Genomic DNA, 21,109 nt, shown 5'->3' with positions numbered 1-21,109 from the left:
TCTAATGCTTTTGAATTATATTTTTTACTTTAGGGAGAAAAGGGTGAACTGGGACTTCCTGGGCTAAAAGGTGCCCAAGGTGAAAAGGTAGGGGCTGCCTGCTTTCATCCTCATCACTGATTTTTCTAGCAGAGAGAGAGAGAGAGAGAGAGAGAGAGAGAGAGAGAGAGAGAGAGAGAGAGAGAGAGAAAAGGAGAGGGAGAGAGAGAGGGGGGAGAGAGATGTTTTACAGGACGTGTTTGTATTGCCGCTAAGCATGTTTCTGAGTAATCCTGACACCCAGAAGCATTGTTGCACTGTCTTACTATCTTAGGGATCTATCAACACTGATATTCTCTTTTTTACCCCTAGAAAGTCTCTGACTAGATAGTGATCTATGATCTTTGGGGAAGTTTAGAATGTCATTCTATGATCTTTGGGGAAGTTTAGAATGTCATTTCTCCACCCAGGGCCAGAGTAAAATGCTGCTCCTTTCCAGGAACTTCTCTTCAAACTTGGATTCTCAGAAATGCAATTTCTCTTGGAGACACTCCTTTCCAGAATCCAGAGGCTCAGGGAGACCACAACGCTGTAACTGTTTTTTGGCAGAATTGCCTGTAGACGTCTAAAGAATCTGTGTCATCCCTGGTTCCCCTAGAGATCTGGGTAATAATAAAACTAAAATAAGACGCTAAAGCAACACTGCCCCCTTCTGACTGGGCTTTGCAAGTCCATGCCTCAGCCTTGCCTTCCACTGATGCATTCCCACCCCAGTCCTTTTGTGCTGCAGGTAGAACCTTGGAATTGGGGATAGTAATTCTTGCTTGTCAAGGGCAACTGAGAGCTGAAAGCACAGAGACACAGGATTGGAATCCAGACCTATCTATGTCAAACTGATCTTAAACCCATGGCTTTTCTGAAGTCAAGCCTCTTACTCGGAGTTGGAGGGTATCCTTCCTGCAACATGCCCTGCTGGCAACCATTCTTCCTGTACCACTCTGGGATGGGCAAGGAAGGTGCTGCCAAGGCATCCTGAGTCCTCTGCTTTAGACAGATCTTCCATTTGCACCTGTTTGTGTGTTTTTCCATCCTCCCCCTGGGGTTAGATCTCTTGTCTTTTAATGGCATGATCATTTCGAGAGTGCTAGAACACAGACTTCTCCTGTCAGCAAGGAGGCAGGTCACACTGTGATTCTCGTGGCAATGCTTCTGGAACTTCTGCACTGTCTGTCCAAGTGAAAAGCTGGTTCTGAGTGTGAAACTGGGTGCTTGGCTGGCTGCTCGCCTGTGGTTGTGCAACGGGACTGAGGCTTTTGTGTCTCAGGACTGAGGATTCTGTGTCTCAATGTCTTTATTTTTGAAATGGGGAGGAAATCACATTAGCAATAATAAATCAGACCTAAAGACAAATACCATATGCTACCTCTCATATGTGGTATCTAGATTTTATAAAATATCTATGTGTATGACACGTATATGAAGATGTGAATGTGTATGTGACATTAAAGTAAGGTGGGCTATTTGGATGAGGTAGGGTCCATCAGGGAGGATGCTGTAGGACCAGAGCACATCACATAGATTAATATAATGTCATTATGAAACCTATCATTTTGTATACATGAAAAACTAAACATATACTTTATGGACCTAGCTACAGAGATGAATCAGGTTCACATGAGATACATAATTTAGAATGTTCTTTGTAGCAGAAGAAACAAGCAAGAGGAACCCTACCTTTTTAGTGCTTATGGATATGGTAGGGTTTCAAGCTTGGCTCCCAAACTTATGCTATGCAACAATAAAAAACCTAGTTTATGTAGGCATGTGAGAGCAGTCTGCCTCTCCTGAGAGGGTGGTACAGCTCTGGGCGTGTCTCTAAGGGGATGAGACTTCAGTGTGGCCATTGAGGTAAGGTACATATGTGGAGCATTTGCCATAACTGGTGGAACACTGGCATTGCTGGTGGTAGCAGAAACAAATTCAGTGTCCTCATTATTATTTCAAAATGCTGGAAGGGCATATGGAGCTTCAATAACCTGTAGCTATACAGGTCAGTCTAGATGCTTTAAAACACATCTGAGATAGTTTATAATGAAGAGTGTATGTGTGTATCTGTCTGTCTGTCTCCCCAAGCCCTACCCCACGCACCTAACTAAAATCTACTAAAGTCTGTGTAGGAAGAGCGATTTTGTTTTCTAGGGTGGACATGTTATTATAGACATTTCCTGGCATAAGCAGAATTGACAGGATGAAGATCATGTTTTATTATCTTTCTTCATTTCTTCTAGGGTGAAGCTGGTCCAGCAGGCCCCCCTGGCTTACCTGGAAGTGTAAGTTACCCTGATTCTAATCTTAACTCCTCTTAATTCTCAAGGCAGTGGGATTCCCTCTATGCCCACACTCGTGCATGTGTACACGAGCACACTACACATACACACACACACCACTTAATTATTAATATGCCCTCATTATTTCATCATTAAGTAGACCTACTCCTAGCTCTTCCTTATTTATTCACTTTTTCAACAGAAGCACAGTTACTGTTTATGAGTATATTATAGGCACTTGAGAGTACACATCCACCTGCTGTATGCAGGGAAGCTGAGATCCGGAGACAAGAAGTCATTTGCTGAGGGTGGGCCCACAGTATCATAAGCCAAACCTAGGGTTCCTCTCCCACGGGAATTCTCAGGGTCTAGAGGCAGGCTATCTAATGCCATCCTTAGCTTTGCAGTTGGTGGCTTGTTAATATATTCAAATATTATTTTGCCTGATAGTGAGTGGAGTATTAGATCAGGTACAGCAGTGAACATGAGTGGCTGTGGGGGGAGAAAGAGATCCTAAGGTAATATGATTCTGTTTTGACAACATTCCACTTTTCCCCCGATCAAAAAGGAGTAGTCAGAACCTCGTAGCATATATAACATAGATGTAGCTTTTGTCTGGCATCTTTAGTTTATAATAATAAATATAAAATAGCCACTTTTATTATCAATTATCTTATTCCCAAGAATTCTGCGATGGGCCTAGTTTTGGAATCGTTTTTATTTCAATATTTCCTCTGCTTCTTGTGGTTCTGTTTGGGCAGTTGACAGAGACATTGCATGTGACTCTGTTTGCAAGTCCTGACAGAACTGGAGATAAAGTACCCTCTGGCTAAAACCAGATTTTAGCTTTTTCCTTCTACCAGTGCCAATTTCCTGGGGAAAACAGAATTTCTTGAGGGATACATTCAACGTCTTTCTAGAATATGCTCTCTTCTGCCACAATGGCTACATTTATCTAAAAACTGTGTGTACATTGTAATTTTGCTTATAATGATGACACTGTAATCTACATGATTGTAACATAGTAAGTCCTGGACTTCTCATATCACAAAATCCAATTTTATACAACACACACACGTAATCACTCACAGACACATAGGCACACATATCCTCACATACACACACTTACACAGCCCCACAGACATATAAGCACACACATATCCATGCACACACATGAATACAAATACACTCATGCACACACATACACACACTCAGCTGTCTTGAGATTTTATGGATGAACACACTAAATAAAGCAAGCTAAGCAGGAAAAACCAGTATATTGGTTGTTGAAGGATTGAGAACAAAGGCTTCCATCTTCTGCACAGATGTCAGTTTCTGACCCTCCATGGTCTCCTTGCTCAGATGCCTTCAGGAAGCTCATGCCTCTGTCCTTCAGTTTCCTTACCCATAAAACATGGCAGAGGCACATCTCCACCTGCCAATGGCCAGTGAAGTCATCCCTTGGTGTATGGGAGCCGCTATCAATCATGTACTTAGGTTTACTAGTCATATACTTCTTGCACTAAATGATGTATTTCCACATCTTTATAGTTGCTTGTAACCATTCACGTGGGCTCTAATGTGTGAACACAACAGTGGTTTAACTGGGAGGAGTCTGGAACTAGAGACTTGAAGGCTAAGACCGGAAGCTATTTTTACCTTTTGTGGTGAATCTCCATGTTCCTTTGCCTACTTACTATGTTTCTTGGGGCTTCGCTCTGGGCCAACCTCCGACACACCTCAGGCTTCACAGAGCACTTACAGGATCCTAGAGGCAGGAAATTAAGTTATATAAATAAGAAAAACGGTCAAGTTATCCCTATTTGTCGATGATGTGTTTTACATAAAATGTGCTAAAGCTTTTACTGGAAGCTTCTAGAAATGATTGACACTCTAAGTAAAGTGGCAGAATACAAAATTAAGTTAGAAAACCAGTATCTTTTCTATTTATTGATATCAAACATGCTAAGAGAGAGGTCGGCCATGCTCCACTCACAGTAGTCTGAAACCATATCCAGGAATAAACCTAACCAAGGTGATGACGGACCTCTACAATGAAAACTTTAAATATGTGATAAAGGAAGACACTAAAATGCAAAACATCTCCTATGCTCAGGAACCCATAGAATTAATATGGTTTGATCATCTACCAATTTGCAGATTTAGTGCAATCCCAATAAAATATTACCATGATCTTCACAGAAAAAGAATAGAAACCCTAAAATTCAAATGGACACACAGAAGGCTCCAGACAGCTGAAGAGACCCTGAGCAAAAATGAAGGGTGCTGGAGAAATCACCATCCCAATCTCCAGCTATATTACAGAGCTATAGTAATACAAACAGCACGTCACTGAGTCAGACATGTAGATGAGTGGGACAGACAGAAGCAGCAATGGTGGGAATGCACTCTAATCACAGTTGCAAAAGAGTGCCGCCCAAGAGCATCCAGTACAGTTGGTGGATATATTAAGAGAACCCAACGACCTCTTCTTTATATTATTTGTATAATTAATTATATAAATTATGATGGGGTACTAGAAGAGAAAGGGGCATCTATAGGGACAATCAGAGGAGTCCTGAAGACTGGGCCCATGTTAAAGGAGGAACAGTGTTTCAGGCCCAAGGAATCGTATCTGTGAAAGGATTGAGGGTAGACAGTGCTTGGACTCAGTGTAGCCTGCGTGGTGGGGAAGCTGGGGAGTCACTAAATTCATGATGGTCTCCACTGGCCTCCCCACGAGCCAGTGGCTGGGCCCTCCTCACTAGTCTCCTCTTCACCCCTGTCCCTGGCTAGCACAGGACAGGTTTTAGTACTGGAAAAGGATGCAGTGACCTGAATTCAGTGTCCTAGGCAGCCTTCCAGTTGTCTGCATGAAGTATTCCATTTTGACTTTCAGGAGGTGTTTATCCCCCTCTTACTGAGGAGGGCAGAGAAGCTCAAAGATATTATCCAGAGTCATAGAAGGGTTGGGACCATAGGGCTTTTAAATCACACCCCTCACTAATGTATGCACACACATGCAGATCATTTAAACAAAGCTGGTTCTGTTGGATACATTTAATGAAAATAAAAGACACCAGCAAAGCTGGACACACATATAATCCCACTACCTGGTGGGTAAACACGGGAAGCTCAGGACTTCAAGGTCATTCTTGGCTATTTAGAAAGTTTGAAGCCAGCTTAGACTATGAGATGAGATTCTGTCTCAAGAGTATAAACCCAAAAAGATAACTTTTCTTTGGCGAGGGTAGCCACTAGTAGGCTGTCTATGCCCCAGTGGACAACCTCACACCACATATTGATGGGTAGCACTAGTAATACTCAGTGGACCATTCAATTAAGAGGACATGGAGCTGGGAGTGAGGAGTGGGGAGTGGATATGACCAAGGTACATGGCATGCATGCATACATTTTTCAAGAAATATATAAAAAATCCTGACAACTCCCCAACCCAAAGACAAATATAAAAAAGGCACTTCAAGTCTGTGCTCTTTGACTTGGCAAATTTCTGAGAGGCAGCAGGGTTTTGACACATGAAATGGAAAACTCCTTTGGTTATTAGCATTCTAACGTGTGTGGTTTCCTTTCCAGCCATCAGTGTTCACACCGCACCCTAGAATGCCAGTAAGTAGCAGCGGGCCCTGGATGCAGCCTGTTGCCCCAGCTCATCTGGTGATGGTGCGGGGCATGGGCGAGGGGTGGTCTTGGCAGTTCTGTGGATTTGATTCTCAGTCCTTCATGCTGGTTAGGCAGCATCAGGGTTTCTAGAGCTTGTCCTGTCAAAAATAGGGATGAGTTGCTATAAGAAACTAGTTCTGATGGCAGGCAGACCTTCTCGGGACATAATTCGGTGGTCAAGAGCATAGGCCATACTCTCTTTGTCTGGAGTTCATTTTTGCTGTTGCCAGAAATAACGGTAGCTTCAAGACTAGAAATATCGGAGCTGCCAGAATATTCTATGCCAATGTTAGCCATGAAGAGACCTGCGATGGGAACACTTCAAACCCTTAGTCCCCTGAAGTTGGTTACTCCATAGAGATAATTTCCAGAATATTCCATTCAGACGGCTTGCGGGGTAGAGTTTCAGTGTCTTCCTGCAGACACTGAGACATTTAACAGAAAGATGGAAATCAGCTCCATAGCCTGTAGACTGAAGGCCCTTTTCCTCCTTCTTCTATGAAGACTTCTGATAAAGTATTTTCAGAATCTCTTTATTCTGCTGGCAGCACCGAGGCCAGGAAATGTTTGACGCCACCACTAGCAGCAGCAGCAACAGCTGCCCACCCCCTCTTGTTTTAAGACAGGGTCTTACCTTGTAACCTTGGTTAATCTGTAACTCACTGTGTAGAACAGGGTGGCTTCAAGTGCCGAGATCCTCCTGCCTCTGCCTCCTGAGGGCTTGGATGAAAGGCTCCTCTCCTCCTTTTGTGGCTCTTCTCTCATTGTGATATGATCCGTGTTTCACAACACAGGACAGCTGAGAGGGCGGAGTGGAAAGACCCATGGTCCACCAATGCTGTCTCCATTTTTCCAAATAGTCGATGCGACTTCAAAGACACAGATCTCGCATATAATAGAAAGACACGTGGCAGGGAGACATTGAGTCTGATGATGAAGTCATGGAAGGATGAGGAAGGATATTAAGCTTGAGCATGAGACAGGAAGGAAGTGCAGGGAGGCATCTCCATGCTGCCTGGATTTCAGGAGTTGTCAGATGTCTGTCAGCCATAGCAGGTGCCTTTTGTGATGTGTTCGAAGGCTCATCTCCTCCCATACACAGGCAGGACACCTGTCCCCCTTCCTGCACCCCTCTACCATCTGTTAATTGAATATCTGATTCTGAGCCTTCCCATTTCCCCCAAAGTGGCTACATCCTCCTATTAAGCATCCTTAGAGTCAGGTGCTTCCTCCACAGAGTCTGCTAAGGTTTCAACTCTACACCTGAGTGGTCTGACCCTCTGACACAGAAGAGACCATCCACGGATACAATGTGGAGCGAGGTCTTTCAAAGCCAATCTCTTTCTTGAGGGAGACATGGAGAGAGATGTGCTGGGCAGATTCAGTTCTTGACAGACAGAAAAAGTGAGGAAACCTTTGCCTCAAAATGCAGAAGAAATATTTTTCTTAAGATGTCATTTCCTCGCTTTGAGCCGAAGAGTGGCGACTAACTTCCTTAAAAGTACACATTCTGAAGGAAGGACACCAATTGGGACTCAAAGTCGGAGACGAGCAGCATACTCACCCCCTTTCTCCTTAGTTGCTCTTCCAGTGGAATAGTCTAGAAACTGTCTCTACGGAGCAACTATAGACAAGCTTTAATCCCTGGGCACAGTTTAGGGCTCTGTTGCCCTGAAGAAGAGACTCTTGTTCTTAGACCTGAGCAGTAAGTCAGGATCTCTGAACAATGGGAAAGAGAGAGAGACTCCCTCTCAAAGACCCAGTCAACAGGAAGAGTATTGGTTGTGATCACCGTGCTGCAGGGTGGAGGCAGTGTGCTGGAAGCATTGGGGGGGTCATTATCGAGTCACCTGTACCATGTGCTTCTAACCAACAGGGAGAGCAAGGGCCAAAAGGAGAAAAGGGTGATCCTGGTAACCCTGGCACCATGGTGAGTAGCTAAACCCCCAGAAACTGCTCTCCATTCCCCAAGTTACCTGAAGACCAGAAATCCAGGCCTGGCTGGCTCTAGGTCTGCACCCCACGGGCCACTCTACACACTGGAGGAATTAGTAACCTGAGTATGTCTTGTTTTAGTCCTCAGGACTTTGGTAGATCTCAAATGACAACCATTGCATGGCCCCACACACAGCCCCATCTGCCCAGAACAAGGGTACTGAGCTGGTTCAGGAGCACCGTTTTCTCTCATTGCAGGGACCACAGGGTCGACCTGGAGAACTGGGCCCTCGGGGAGCCACTGGACCTCCGGTAAGAGAGCCATTTCTCCATCTGTTAGTTCCTGGCCCATGCTGCCCCTGGCCATGTAGCCCTTCCTGCCTTACCCACCAGCCTTCTCACTGGACATTTTGGGAATTCTTTTTTTTTTTTTTAGGGTGGGTATACTGGAGACATGGTTTGTGCTAACCCCCAGAATTAAGGGTCTCAACACCTTGCAAAGTTGTCCCCCAAAGCAACAACCTGGGCCAGGCTCTGGGGTGCTGGTTGTCCCTGTCCTCCTACTAAAAGGCTGCTGCGGCTGAGGAAAGCTCCCTTAGACTCAGTGTTCTGAAGAGAGGTTGCCTGGAAGCAGGATTCCTCTCGGTGTCCAGTGCATTTTTCAGATGCAGGGACCTGGCTTGTCCTCCCCAGCCATTGATGGGCAGGCGGGTTTAGCAGATGCCTGGTACATATTAACAACTTTTTTTTTTAGTATGGTTTGGGCTGAGAGGATATTTCCTGGCAATTGTTCCGTTATTTTGGGGAGGGGGAAAGGGACCCTATAGGGTTTTGAAGAACCTATTAGTTGTTTAAAACTCGCAAGGTCAGGGCTGTCTAACTCTGTGTAGCTCATTTATGTAATGAGTCAGTGATGGTAAGTAGACCACTGTAGGGGCAGCGATGGAGATGAGCTGGGCCAGCAAATGGTGACTGTGCCGCACTTGATAGAACCCGTTTTCTGTTCTTTGTTCTGATGAGTCACTTTTTAGAAGCAGGCTAGCGCTACCTGAGATGCGGCCTCTGATCCACCTCCTTTTATCTCTCCTGCACAGGGAGCCAAGGGACATGACGGTGCACATGGGCCTCCTGGAGCAGCTGGGAGCCCCGTGAGTCCTCCTGTTTTGCCTTACTTCTGGGGACATAAAAAGGGGCCCCAGATGAGCATCTTTTCTCTGGCTCACTGTTCTGGACCAACTGGGATGTGACTAAGAAAGAAAATCCCACACTGGTGGGGCAGTCCAGGCATGGGAGGGGGCATTTGAACCTGAAGCCAAATTGGAGCTATTCTGGTCTGGTCTACACACAGTGTTCTTATCAGGCCTGGACATTGTCCCATGTCCAGCCCTGAGACAGATTCCATTCTATACACAGATGGATGCTACAAAGGCACAGTCTCAGTACAAGCCCGTGCTGTACCTACATGCCCACGAGTGAGAAAATTCTTCAGTGCACATAGAGGACACTCAGAGGACCTTCAGTACACAAAGAGGACCACTCCCAGATGCTTGCCATTCTGAGAATTGTGCCTGGGTTCAGATCCACATAGACACACTCTAAAGATAAAGTCCAAGTTACACACATTATCTCTCTGTCTATTTCTCTTTCTTTTTATGTGTGCCTCTGTACCTCTATCTTACTCTGTTTCCTCAATGCCTTTCTCCATGCCTCTCTCTCTCTCTCTCTCTCTCTCTCTCTCTCTCTCTCTCTCTCTCATACACACACACACACACACACACACACACACACACTGACTCTCAAACACAAAGCAGCAGTCTAGGCATTGTACAGATAGACACTTCTCTGTACTCAGATAGACACTGAACTCTGAGGCTGCTGCTCCCAGCTTTCCGAATCACATCCACAGATTAGATGTGGTTAGTCTCAGAGAGGCAGGCACTCTTCACGACGGCTGCATGGAGCTGTGCTGTGTAGCCAAAGCCCCAGAGCTTAGATGTCACTGTGGTACTGGATGGTGGCAGAGCCAGACTGACCTGACTGGCCTGCCCGAAGTGGTGACCAGTTAGCCAAACAAAGCATCCAGTGACTAGTCTGGTCCAGGGACTACAGACCAAATGTCCTGGCCAGAACATCATTATATGATCTGGTATTCTGTGACTGTGTCTTAGAAGAGATGGGGCCAGTCATGAATAGTGGCTCGTGTGGATGATACAGAAGGAAAGGTTTTTCCTGCTGCAAGGACAGCCTGCCTTGTTCTCAGCATAGGTAGAGTCGGTTTGGGTAAGGAGGCTAGGAGTGTGCCCTGTGAGTTCTGATCGACACACATGGCCTGTGATGGTGCACAGCACTGAGACCCTAAGCAATCTAGTTTTTTGAGCACGCCTTAGTTCCCATTCTTTGACACTGACGCTCCGACATGACCCCAGCCACACCCCCTCTCAGAGTCACGACCCAGGTGTCAAGTTCTAATCAAAGTCCACTTCAGGAAACAGTCACCCATCATCCAGTCCAGCACACACGTGCAGTGTGCACACGGGCTCACACACATGCTCACACTCACTCCTCCACTCCCTCTGTAGACGCTTTTGCTCTGTGGATGGAGCCAGCATCTTCAGCATGGTGTTGTCTTACAGAAGCCTTCTCAGGCTCACATAGACCTGTGATCACCTGTGACCCAGTGGCTCATCACAAGCCCGCTCCACCCACCCTCCAAAAGTCCCTTTCTGTCCAACTCATGGCGAGCCACTGCTCAACCTGTCACCTATCCTCTGTTTGTCCTGCAAGGTTTGTCCATTGTCCGTTAACACCTCAGTGTGCCAGGGGCCGCTTCCTCATAACTCAGAACAGCTCCCTATGCATAAGGTCAGGCTGGAGGTCACCTAACTTCTTAGGCACGCTGGATGGCTTTCTTCTCTGCTCACCCCTGGTATCAACACTGCCTGCCTCGTGACATCACCTTATTTGAGGAACTATGAGAGTCTTCCTGTCTCTGGTTCACTCTACCTCCAAGCCCATTCGCTTGGCTCTAACCAGTGGGGATACTGTAGTCTTGATGAGGGACAGTTTTAACATCTGTGATAGTCTGGAGGCTGTTCCCACAGTTGAGGGGGAACTGAGTCATATGAGACATTTATGGAGAGTGGCCTGGGTTGGTTATTAGTAGCCAATACATTTGGCTTTTCTCGATTGTTCCATTTCTGATTAGGGTATTCCAGGACCTGCAGGACTCCCCGGTGTCAGTGGTCCTCCAGGAAGTTTGGTGAGTATGGCCAAGAGAGGAAGGGTGTCGTAATGAGTCATGAACCTGTAGGGCCTGTCATGGTTCACTTTCTTATCCTCCTTCCCATTCACATAGAGGTGTGGGCAGCACGGCCTCACAGGAGGGTACACCAGTGTACGAATGAGGGCTACCCAGAACATTACCAACCCAGGGTTCTAGGCAGCAGCACTTCAGCTCCCTGGGTGATAGATGGATTTGGTGAGGGTGGAGAGGCTGTACATTTCACTGATGCTGGAATCAACATCACCATTTGCCTTCAAAGAAATTAGTGAACCCAAAGAAGTCAGAGGTCCCCGATGTCTGTTAGATACCTGGATTCTCACCCAGCTCTCCCAACAGCTGGCATTAAGACCTCGGTCAGTCATCCCTAAGCTCTTTCATCTGAAGAAACGAGGCAGGGTTAGACCAGGTTAGACAGGATTAGATGCGTTATCTTTCAGGTCGCGCATTAGCTGCCGAGATTCCTCCTCTCCCTCTCCCGGATGGCGATCCAAGATGCCTCTTAAAAGGCTAGTATTACGATTCAACACAAGCATTGATTTAGACCTTAATGATTTTCAGTAAATTATACAGTGGCATCTGGTTACACGCTACAGGGAATTTATCCTCTGCATTAGATTAGTCCAGGCTTGTTCCCTAAACCTTCCCAGGTAGCTGTGACTCAGAGGACAGATGCATGACAGTTAGAATCTTAATGCACAATATGTTAGTCTATTTTATCCACACAGCAAGCCTCTTAGGTGGACACCATCCCTGACCCACTTTATACCAGAGGAAACAGGCAGGAGATGAGTCATGGGGAAGTAGTCGGAGGGGCTCTTTCCTGTATAGTCTTTCCTTTCCCACTGTACATACATAGTCAATACTTTCCTGGCTTTTGGAGAGCACTGTGTCCAGTCATCCACAGGAAAGGGGCAGGATTGTCTCCTGAAGTAGCTCCAGGGTGATGAGAGAAGAAACAGCCCAACTCTTTAAGTATATATATGATATTTTGCGTATGTATGGCCGTTTCCCTTCAACACACTGTACTGCCGTGTGCTGGTGCCTGTGGAGGCCAGAAAGGGGCTTCAGTTATCCCCAAAAGTGGAACATGTAGTTGTGAACTACTTTGTAGGTGCTGGGAATTGAACCCAGGTCTGCTGGAAGAGAAGCCAGTACTCTTCACCTCTGACCCATCTCCCTAGCTTCAGTGATCTCATGCTTTGCCCCAAGGTGAGGTAGCTCTGCAGGGTGTCCTAGGTGGGCTCCAGAGTCCTCAGGAGGACTGAGCTCCAGTGGCTCGGTGACTGGCCAGCTGTTTCCTCATTGTCATATGTCCTTACTGGTATGTCCACAGAATGTTTATCTGTGAGGTGCTGGGGGAGAACCTACAGACACTGGAAGGGCTGGTCCCTGACACACAGTCAGGTTCTTTTTCTGTTTTGATCTGTCCTCATCTGGTCTGCCTACTCAAAGACTAAGGGTTTGAGGGGCAAGCACTGGGCAGACCATATCTATTCTCAAAGTTTTGATGTACAAGGTCCACAGCCAGACTCAGGCAAGGAGCTGGGCATTATTGCGTTTAAGACAGGATGGGAATCGTGAGCAGAAGTGAAAGGGGCCTGGTGACATACCCCAGGGGCTAATGTCCTTTAAAAACTGACCATGTGAACACCTTCCTTTTTCCAGGGTCCCCCTGGGGTCAGAGGTGCCCCTGGGAAAGACGGGGCACGTGGGGAGAAGGTAAGAGCCATGCAGATTGCAGAAAGGTGCTCACGCTGCTCGGGGCTGGCCTGGGGCCCAGGCACACGAGGGACTGTGTGAGAGAGACAAGGTGGGGTGGGGGAAGGAATGGGACATCTCACTGTCACAGCTCGTCCTGGGGTCAGAGCAGTGTCCCCCTTACAGATGCCAGCTGAGCTCCGAGGGACATTGTATGTCCTTTATCTCATAGCTGGTGAGCAGCCGCACTGGACATCCCACATTCACTGAGCACCGTGGTTGCCAGGGAACCTTCCCAAGCCTGGGAAAGCGTTTTGTGTCTTAGACAGAAGAAGGAAACAAGGTCCTGCTTCCTATCATCGGAAATTGCCTCCAGGTCCGGGAGGAGCAAGGCACCCTCTGCCATCCTGCTGCTCATTGATCTGACATGACCATAGGCTTCAGGAAGGTGCTCATGTCTTAGCGATGCTTGAGTTAGAGCTTGGGAAACCCACAGTGCTCATCAGTACCCAAGGGAGATAGAGAGTTTGAGATTCACTAACGGCTGGCTCAGTGTCCTGGTTGTGTGACTCTAAACGAGGGTGACAACAGTGATTATCAGTAGGGAAAGTCTCACCTCCTCCGGACTTTCGGTTGTCCTCCCACCAGGGGGAGGGGTTCAGCCGGCATAGTCTACACAGAACAGGATTCTGTCTTAACTATCACAGAGCACAGTGAAGGCTGCTGTCTGTCCTCAGCCCTCTCAACATGCACGATTCAGCCATCCTCGGTGTCAGCAGGACCAAGGCTGAGGAACCATCACTAGCAAATGGCATTCTCACTGCGTTACGTTTCAGTTTGCTCGACTGTCAAATGAGGGTAGTTGAAACATGGGGGCCAAGCTTATGGACATCACTCCAAGGACTGGGGCTAGGGGTGTGGCCTGAGAGAGGACGTGTGACAAGAACATGATGGTGTGTCTTGTTCCCTTTACACATAAGGTGTCCTTTCTCCAGATGGCCCATCTACCGAAGTCTACACAGTTGCCCAAACATGGCTTGTATTCTAGATAGAGGCTCACTCTGTGGCTCATGCTAGGCTTGAAGTCACTCTCTAGCTCGGGCTAGCCTCTAACCCATGGTGGTCCCCTTGCCTCAGACTCCCGAGTGCTAGGCTTGAAGTCACTCTCTAGCTTGGGCTAGCCTCTAACCCATGGTGGTCCCCTTGCCTCAGACTCCCAAGTGCCAGTATTAAAGGAGAGAGATTCTCCAAGTCCATCAAATTGATCCCTTCTAGATGTTTCTCCTGGAGACTGTTAAAGACGTGATTGTTTTATTATCTTTTTTGTTTTTGTTTTTTTTTGCTGAAAGTTTAACAAGAGTGAGTGTACTTTTTATTTTAGCAAAAGATTTGGTTTTAAAATAAAAATTTCAGGAAGAAAAAATATTCTCGAGGAAAGAGCAAACTGTAGAAAATATCTTTGATTTGTGGTCTATTGCTCACAACCTTAATAATAAGCCCTGGTGGTGCAGGTACAATTTCTCTCTCTGTGTGTGTGTGTGTGTGTGTGTGTGTGTGTGTGTGTGTGTGTGTGTGTTGGATTTTGGAAACAGGGTCTCCCTATGTAGTCCACGGATGCCTGGAACTTTCTGTGTCAACCAGGCTGGTGTACAACTTGCAGTAATTCTCCCTTTCTCCCTGCCTCTAATTACCAAGTGCTGGAATTATAAATGTATACCATAATACCTTGCTGGTGCTTTAAAAAAAAATTTAAGTTGCAGAAATAAGAGAACACCTAACTTAAAAATGGATAAATCTTAATTGTATTTCATGTGTGCTGTTGACCTATTTGACCTCTAGGGGGAGCCAAACACTTCTTGACTGATCAGAAACAACATAAAGGTTGTTGAGTCAGGCCTGGTGCTGGAAGGGTCCAGACTTAGGCAAAACGCCAAAATTCCTGAAATCATAGTCTACTCTTTAGCATGTTCTGTGTCTGGCCTGGGGAGCTGATAAAGATGATCCGCTCTCTAGGCTTGAAGAGACCCCCTCCATCACCTGCTTGCAGAAGGGATAGGCACAGGCTACATGAAACTTGGCGGAGGCTCTGCCCAGTAAAGGACTTTAGCACGTAAATGCGGATGGGGCTGTGGGGGGAGCAGAGTTCAACTTTTGACAGCCTATTGAGCAGTCTGTCTTCTAATGTCCCAGAGGGACACGTCTTTTAAAGTTCTCCAGGCAGCTCTGAAGCCTCCACGCAGACTCAGGCCGACTCTCCATTGCTAAGCTGAGTTCTGTGCTCTGCTGATGCCAATCAAGGTTCTCTTTTCTCCTCAGGGAGCAACAGGGGAGGAAGGCAGCCCGGGGCCAGCTGGTCCGCGGGGTGATCCCGGTGCTCCTGGCCTCCCTGGGTCACCTGGAAAAGGGAAGGACGGGGAGCCGGTAAGTGGCAGGCAGTGCTCTGAGCATTGGGAAGCCAGGCTAGTTGGGAGTGGGAGGAGCAGGGAAAGAGCCAAGCAAAGACTCATTTTAGCAAGTGATTAGCCAGAGCTGACGAAGTGGACCTGGGTGGGAAGGGGAGCTGTAAGGCTCGGGATGTCCCCTGACCCAGGGATGCAGTCCTGTCAACCGGCATGCTTAATAATAATCAAGTGAAAACATGCATAACACGGTACTTCCATGCCAGTTTTTACTAACTTTGTGAATTATTGCTGAAATCCATGACTTAATCCTCTCAGCCAGTGGTTGACCACAGGAAGCTGGAGCCTTGGAAGTGAAACCACAGATGGGCCTGTGTGGCAGCAGCCAGGCACACATGGAGCTCTGGTTGCTTGCTCTGGATCCAGGGGGAAGCCAGTCATACAAATGAGTTTCAAATTATCCAGCGGTCATAGCGCGCGCGCACACACACACACACACACACACACACGCACACAGAGTTTCTCCGTTCGTGCTGGGCTCCTCTAGCCAAAAATAGACCTGGATTTCAAGTGTGTTCATGAGTGCCTTTTAGGCCACGCTCATTAGCTGGAAAAGGAAGCCCCTCCCCTGTGCTACCCCAGGTCTCTGTAGTGCGATAAAGAAGAAGGAGATTAAGCTTTGGGGTCATGGGGTCAGGTGATCCTGGCTTTTGGGAGCCCTTAGCATGAAGATCGGAAGAGAAAAAACATACTAAGGGATAGAGGGGCTTGTTTTCGTCCACATGGGGCAGGAAGCAGCAGTCAGAAATCATACCCAGGCCCTATGACTGAGTGTCCTCACCTTGCAGTGACGGTCCCCTTTGTAGCTGTTCTACTCCTGCTCCAGCAGAGGGCAGGCAGCCTGGTATGTGGTGAGGGCTTCCTCTCTCATGGGTCCTTGGTGTTCATTTCAACAGGGACTCCGTGGACCACCTGGGTTACCTGGCCCCTTAGGAACCAAGGTAAGTGCTTGTCCCAGCAAATTGGAGATGGTACGTATGGCACTTGGAGAGTGGGGGCCTTCTAATTATATGCATCTCTGGTCACCTCAGCCATTCCCACATTTCTCATTCTGAGACTCGAAGTGATGTCCACAGCAGGGCTTCATATGGGCTAATTAAAAGATGCTGCTGGCTTTTACCTGGCCAAGCCACGGTCCAAGTCTTCTCTTGTTACTGGTGAAATTTGGGTAGTAGATGATCCCCAAACTTTAACATAATTCGAATTGGAGTCTAGGTGTCTGGTGTGTGTTTGGGGGGCAGGGGAAGGGGGTGCTGGTCTAAACAGCCCAGCAGTATCCCAACACTGCTTTCTTTCCCCAAGCCATGACATAAACGGTGGGGAGGGGGAGGGAGGGGAGAAGCTGCAGGGAGAGTTTTATGGGCCAGCGCTGGAAATTGGTTCCTGTGTCCACCCACTAAATTCTAGTGACATTCATGACAAAGGAAAGCCAGAGAATGTCATCTAGTTGGGCACCAAAGAGGAAGAAGAAAATGGACGAATACCAGCCAAACTCTCCCTCAATTCATCAGCAACCATGGGCCTACAAAGACAATATCCCCCTGAGCAAGCAGGGGATTGCCCCAAGGTTTTTCTGTATGGATCCTTCATTCATTTTTCAAGCTTGCCTGGATGACCAGTGCCTTATTATTTCTACTGTGGCACATCTATAGGGTGGACTGTAGGACATTCCTGGGCCTCTGCGAGCTCATGGCTCAGGGAATATACGAATGTATAAACTGCAGAAGCAGGCAGGTGTTGGAGAGGGGGTGTGAGGCCCGAGTAGTTCAGAGAGGCTCTTTTTTTCTTTTTATTCTTTGTGTCTTTCACATCATATCTCTTGATCCCACTCATCTCCTTGTCCCTTCATATCCACCCTTTGCTCTTGCAACCTCCCCTTCCCCGCAGTAAAACAAAATTTAAGAGAATAAAAAAAAGAAAGAAAATTTCATCATGCATGCTGTAATGTGGCACAGTGAGTCACACCATATATCCTTTTTGTCCATATATCCTTACTGGAGCTACTGAGGGCCATGGATAGCTCTCCCACACTAACGACCTCGGGGCCAGCTCTCCAACTGCCACAGTCAGCCAGGAGCAGGGTTGAGGGTGGTTCTCTTCCTTGCCCCTACCACCATATGGCAGATGAGGGGTGGGGTCATATCCTCCAAGCTCACCCTCCGGTTCACCCACACCCCTGTCAAGCAGGGTCAACTCTACTGTGCCGCCCAGCTGGGTTGTAGAGCCTGCTCTCCAGAGTGCTGCAGCTGATGGAGGGCGGGACAGCACAGGCTCTTAACCTGGTTTGGTTGTGAGTGGCTTCTTGGAGAGTGAGACCCTTGTCCTCCTTTGAAACTGTGTGTGGCAGCTGGTATGGGATGAAGGAAGTGCTGCTGTAGGCCTTGGCAAGAGGGTTGAACACGGAGGGGACACTGAGGCATGGGGTGCAGCAAATTTAAATATAGGTATACCCACACACAGTGAGAATTATGACACCAACTCAGATACATGGACTTGAGAGGATGTGGGCCAGAGTCATACTCACTGATGTTAGGATGGGATGCTCGGATATTTGGCTTTAATGGGATATGCATATTTAAATTACATAAAGATGCTATTGCAAAATCACTTCTTACCACTTGTGCCTATTTATAAAAATGGTTTCTTTAAAAGGAACTTCTTGCTAGGAGTGGTGGTACATGCCTGTAATGCAAGAACTTAAGAGGCAGAGATAGGATTAGGAGAATTTGGGGTCTGAGGCTAGACTGGGTCATTAGGTTGGGTCCAGACTACCCTGAGCTACAGAGTAAGGGTCTCTCTCAAAGAAAAAAAACACCCTAAAACCATGGAGAACATATTCATGGTTTTGTTGTTCCCTGAGTCACCAGCTAGTACTTTCTGAACACACTGCCTCCAATCCCAGATGGTATCTTAAGCTTCCATATATGCTGCAGTGGCTGGCAGTTTTATTCCCAGCCCTAGAGACCACCTTCTGATAGGAGACCATTACCATTTTTTCCTTTGATTTCACAACTTTTGGGATCTCAGCAAAAAACAAAGAAACAAACAAAAGCCTACAGAGTAAATTGAATTTAAAGTTATGTGTGAAAAGTTCATCAAACTAATTTCTAGCATAAGGAAGTTCGAGGTGTTGAGGTTCCATAGATGTTAACAGTAGCAAAATATAGGTCTCAGCTTCATACTTTCCTCCTAATCAAGCAGGTTATCTCTGTAACTATCCTAAACCTTCAGGAATCGAGACTGTAGTAGACTAATTTGCTTGCAGTATGGTCATTTGATTGCATTACCAATGTATGTCATCTGCGTATTTTCTGGGGCAATGTCAGCATTGTCTAAGGGAGTCTCTCTGTCATTGGTGAGTCCTGTCCCTATTCTCCTTCAGTGCCCAAGCATTCTGACCCTTCCGTCCTAAGAAGGACCTTCAGGCCCCAGAGGACAATGGTAATCTTTTGGAAAAATATCAAAAGTGGCTAAGAAGTAAATGGCTTGACTTGACTCATTTTCTACCACAATCACATATAACCTTTATCTAACAGTAGGAGGCACTTAATTCCTTTTATTCTGCAGTTGTATCTTAGGATCTTAACAATAGAGCCGTAAAATACATTGCTTTCTTCCAGGAAGAGTGGGGGGTGGGTGGGAGGAGGTTATGTTACCATATCCATAAGAAATAGTTCCCTAGAGTAGGGCTTGCCACCAATATCTGTGCAAAAAAATGCATCAGTATCCTGTGATTCCAGCTTTCCTGCTGCACTGCTGTGATGTTTTTGAGCTAGGTAGCCTGTATCTGATCTATGCACACACTGATGGAGAAGTCCTGTGGGAACCAGTGAAAGCATCAGCCACTGTAGAAGGTGGGCTCAGACTCCTGAGCATTTTCAACACTGTGGGGGCTCAGGCTAAGTCATGCTGTCCCTGTACCAACCATTTCCCCTTAAACGTCCACTCATCACACCGTTGAGGTACAAATGTATAAGGTACTGTGTTTGAGGAATAAAGGTTCCCACTTTGAAGGCATTTAGAAAGTAAGTTGAAATTCAAGGACATCTTTATTTGGAAATGGATTGCTCAGGGGGATCACAGAGGAGGGGATGCAAGGGAGAAGGGAAGGAGAGAGAAGGAGAGAGATCTTCAGCCCTGTCCCAGGTATGGAGAAGGCATACCTCTTGGTATTAATGAAGGAATAGATCTAGAAGTTTCCTTCAGCACATCTCAGTGCGTCCCGGTTGGTGGTAATACAGGCAGGTCAGTGAGGAACGCTTGCTTCCTGCAAAGTGAGCATGTTTGGACTTTATAGGGAACCTACTGTGAATTCCAGCTCAACTGTCTCAAGGTAGAAAGCAAATGGCTTTAGCTTTCTGAGACTGTTACTTTCCTGTTTGAAGAGGTAAAGAATATTTGACACTAAAAGGGCTCCTTGGGGGAGAAATGATCTTATGTCACATAGCCGTTGTTCGATAACTTCTATCTTTTTGTAGAACCCCAAACTTATTCACATATTCCTCTCTGGAGTGTAGGTCCCAGATGCTAGCTCTTGGCTTCTGCTCCCTCTTACCTCTCGGTGACAGAATGCTAGGTTAATTTTTGTGTCCTTTTGGGGGCCATTTTCTGAAAGTGTCCTTCCATTAACTGGGAAGTGGTTTCTTGAGGGAATTTTTAGCATCACAATAGGCTATAGGCACAGATGGGGCCAGACCTGGCCATTGTGCAGAAAAATCAATCATGGACTCGCTGCTACTAAGTTGGGTCAGAATATGCTAAGCATGGTCTGTCCTCTGGGGTATAGGAGAGAAGCTTATTTTGGGGAAGGCAGAATTCAGCTGATGAAGATTGCTTGTTCTCACATCCAGGCAGAGGGCATTATAGCCAATATCTGGTTTATGGCAGACACTTGGTGCATAGATTACATAGATATCTAAGCTATATTTGAGATATATGGTGGCAGATTTTATTAAATAGGCATATGAATATGGAGTCTACTTTCATGCAGTTTACAGAAAAGCCAGAGATGAGATGGACACGTGGATAATGTGTGACAGTGTGAAGATGAATGGAGATGTATGCATATAGCTAAACAGCTATAACAGGCTCAGACACTGTGGAAAGGGAATGACTGGACTAAGCCAGTGACTGGGTCTGTGTTTTTGGGAGCTCGGGTCATACAAGTTTAAGCATGCTCTCAGAGGCAATGGCATGTACAGGAAGCAGGGGTGTATCTGCTACTTTGCTACTGATGTGGCAGAATAATACTACAAAAAGCAAGTCACGGAAGATGGACTTTATTTTGACATGCAGCTGCAGAGCGGGTTGAGTTCATTATTGGGAAGGCACAGCATCCAGAGTGTGTGGTCAGCCTGACAAGGTTTTAACCATACAGAGGAAGCATCACAATAGGCTCAAGGAAAGAGAGGTTGGGGTATAAACCCAGCTGGAAGTAAAGAGATGAGATTGTATCCATATGCAAGAAGCAGGAAGCAGAGGGTAAGGGGAGAGGAGTGAGGAGAGAGTGAAAACAGGAAGTGGGGACCATCTTTAGAACCTCAACCTCATTCCCACCCTAATGAAGTACTCCCTCCAGGAGCACTGCACTTCCTCAAGTTTCTGTGACCTTCCCAAACAGTGCCACCAACTGGGGACCAAATGTTCCAACGCATGAGCCAGTGTAGGGCATTTCTTATCCAGACCATTACAAAGGGGGTATAAACATCAGTGCAGAGGAACACAGATTCATAGTGTAACTTGTCGTT

The 21,109-nt window shown here is 46.7% G+C and overlaps 1 protein-coding gene across 3 annotated transcripts in view; it reads left to right on the top strand.

Moving 5' to 3' along the window:
* The window catches only part of Col22a1 (collagen type XXII alpha 1 chain), a 225,483-nt gene that overhangs the window by 114,658 nt on the left and 89,716 nt on the right, over window positions 1-21,109 (top strand). For all 3 annotated transcript variants that reach the window (XM_075959464.1, XM_075959463.1, XM_075959465.1), the window contains 10 exons: window positions 34-87; window positions 2,268-2,309; window positions 5,901-5,933; window positions 7,864-7,917; window positions 8,181-8,234; window positions 9,017-9,070; window positions 11,128-11,181; window positions 12,871-12,924; window positions 15,220-15,324; window positions 16,259-16,303. In XM_075959464.1, coding sequence (XP_075815579.1) covers window positions 34-87; window positions 2,268-2,309; window positions 5,901-5,933; window positions 7,864-7,917; window positions 8,181-8,234; window positions 9,017-9,070; window positions 11,128-11,181; window positions 12,871-12,924; window positions 15,220-15,324; window positions 16,259-16,303 — 549 coding nt within the window. The remainder of the gene's footprint in view (window positions 1-33; window positions 88-2,267; window positions 2,310-5,900; window positions 5,934-7,863; window positions 7,918-8,180; window positions 8,235-9,016; window positions 9,071-11,127; window positions 11,182-12,870; window positions 12,925-15,219; window positions 15,325-16,258; window positions 16,304-21,109) is intronic.

This window comes from Microtus pennsylvanicus, chromosome 2, assembly GCF_037038515.1.
Source record: "Microtus pennsylvanicus isolate mMicPen1 chromosome 2, mMicPen1.hap1, whole genome shotgun sequence".
NCBI lineage: Eukaryota > Metazoa > Chordata > Mammalia > Rodentia > Cricetidae > Microtus > Microtus pennsylvanicus.
Note: the sequence above shows the minus strand (reverse complement) of the source record. Positions and strands in the feature narration are given on the sequence as shown.